Consider the following 1,762-nt stretch of genomic DNA (forward strand, 5'->3'; position numbering starts at 1 on the left):
AAAAAAAAAAGCAAAGCATCTATGAAGCTCTTTCATTTCAGAATGTTTTGTTTGTTTTTTTTCTTACTTAGTTTTTATTCATAATCATAAACTTAACTCTGCAATCCAGCTAGACTTGAAGGGGAATGAGGAAAATATGGAACCCAAAGAACTTCAGTGAGAGCAGAGATGAAGGGTACTGCGAGCAGATGGGGCTGGGTGCTCTCCTGAGCTACAGAAGGAATGGTCTGGTGGGTAAGAAGCCCGCAACTCAAAAGAATTAGAGTTGTTCACAGTCGGAAATGGTGATCTTCTTGCTGGTCTTGCCATTCCTGGACCCAAAACGCTCCATGGCTTCCACAATGTTCATGCCTTCTTTCACCTTCCCAAAGACCACATGTTTGCCATCCAGCCACTCAGTCTTGGTGGTGCAGATAAAAAACTGGGAACCATTTGTGTTTGGCCCAGCATTTGCCATGGACAAGATGCCAGGACCTGTTTGCTTCAGGATGAAGTTCTCATCCTCAAATTTTTCTCCGTAGATGGATCTGCCGCCAGTGCCATTATGGTGTGTGAAGTCACCACCCCGGCACATGAATCCTGGAATAATCCTGTGAAAGGAAGAACCCTTATATCCAAATCCTTTCTCTCCAGTGCTCAGAGCACGAAAGTTTTCTGCTGTCTTTGGAACTTTGTCTGCAAAGAGCTCGAAGGAGACGCGGCCCAAGGGCTCGCCATCATCGGCCGGGATGTCGAAGAACGCGGTGGGGTTGACCATGGCTGCAGCAAGTGGTGAGAGGGGACAGCGGCATCTGCAAAGCCTTGTTTGTTTATTTGGAGATAGGGTTTCACCATAGTATCCAGGCTGGTCTTGAATTCACCGAGTCTCATCTTCTAAGTAGCTAGGACTAACTAGGATATGTCTCCAATTAGACTCATTCATTATTTTTTAAATGTCCATCAAAAAGGCAGACTTCCTGACTTGATTCATGCATTGAAGGGTCAACTGAAGATCAAAAAAAATCAGCTATTTCAAAGCCACTCTTAAAATCAAAGAGTACATGCTTAATTTCAAGTGCCATCTTTAGCATCATGATTAAAAGTTTACACACATACCATTCCTATAATTACACATAACACCACATTACATTAACAGCCACCTCAACTGCACTAGCCTATAATGGTCTGTTTATTCATTCATGTGGTAATCATGTATTACTACCTACTATTCCATAAGCATATAGGAGCTTAATAAAGGCTTTTTAGCATATGAATGCAATCATTTTACCTCTTTACAGCGCATGTTTTAAGAGTCGAGCCCCCATTATTGCCCTGCTGTATTACTGCCCCCACTCCATAAAAGGGAGGGCCATTGCTATATAAACAACTATGTCCAAGAGACTAGCTTTGACAATGATCTTCAAGTTCTGTTCCTCCTTATAGATAGATTTTCAGAGATGCTTCCACAAAGTCTGCTACTCAGCCTCCTAAACCTATGCACTGCCTGTTGCGAGCCCTGCTTGGAGTCCTCTGGCTTCAGCCAGATCCCCTTGCTTCTCATCAACCTGCTCCTTCGGGTGAACGAAATGCGCATCCTAGTCACTCCATGACCGCTGTCCGGGGCTCAAGGACCTTTAGCTGTCTCAGCTTTTCTGGTGAAGGGACTCTGGCTGCTGTGACCATTGCCTCTGAAGTTGACCAGATTAGCAAAGTGTCCTTTAACTGTCCCCCTCACCACTCAAGGGAAAAGGTCTTCTTAAGAAGTAGTGGGGGGATGCAGGGG

General features: G+C 44.5%; 1 protein-coding gene across 1 annotated transcript; it reads right to left on the minus strand.

Annotated features, from left to right (window-relative positions):
• Positions 1-228: 228 nt before the first annotated feature.
• LOC121435934 (peptidyl-prolyl cis-trans isomerase A-like) lies at positions 229-769 on the minus strand. Its single transcript, XM_041635514.1, has one exon. The coding sequence runs from the start codon at positions 755-757 to the stop codon at positions 260-262; it is 498 nt and encodes a 165-aa protein (XP_041491448.1). The 5' UTR covers positions 758-769; the 3' UTR covers positions 229-259.
• Between the last annotated feature and the right edge of the window lie 993 nt (positions 770-1,762).

The sequence above is a fragment of the Microtus oregoni genome, unplaced genomic scaffold (assembly GCF_018167655.1).
Source record: "Microtus oregoni isolate MIOR12 unplaced genomic scaffold, Mior012 000047F_ref0000412, whole genome shotgun sequence".
Lineage (NCBI taxonomy): Eukaryota > Metazoa > Chordata > Mammalia > Rodentia > Cricetidae > Microtus > Microtus oregoni.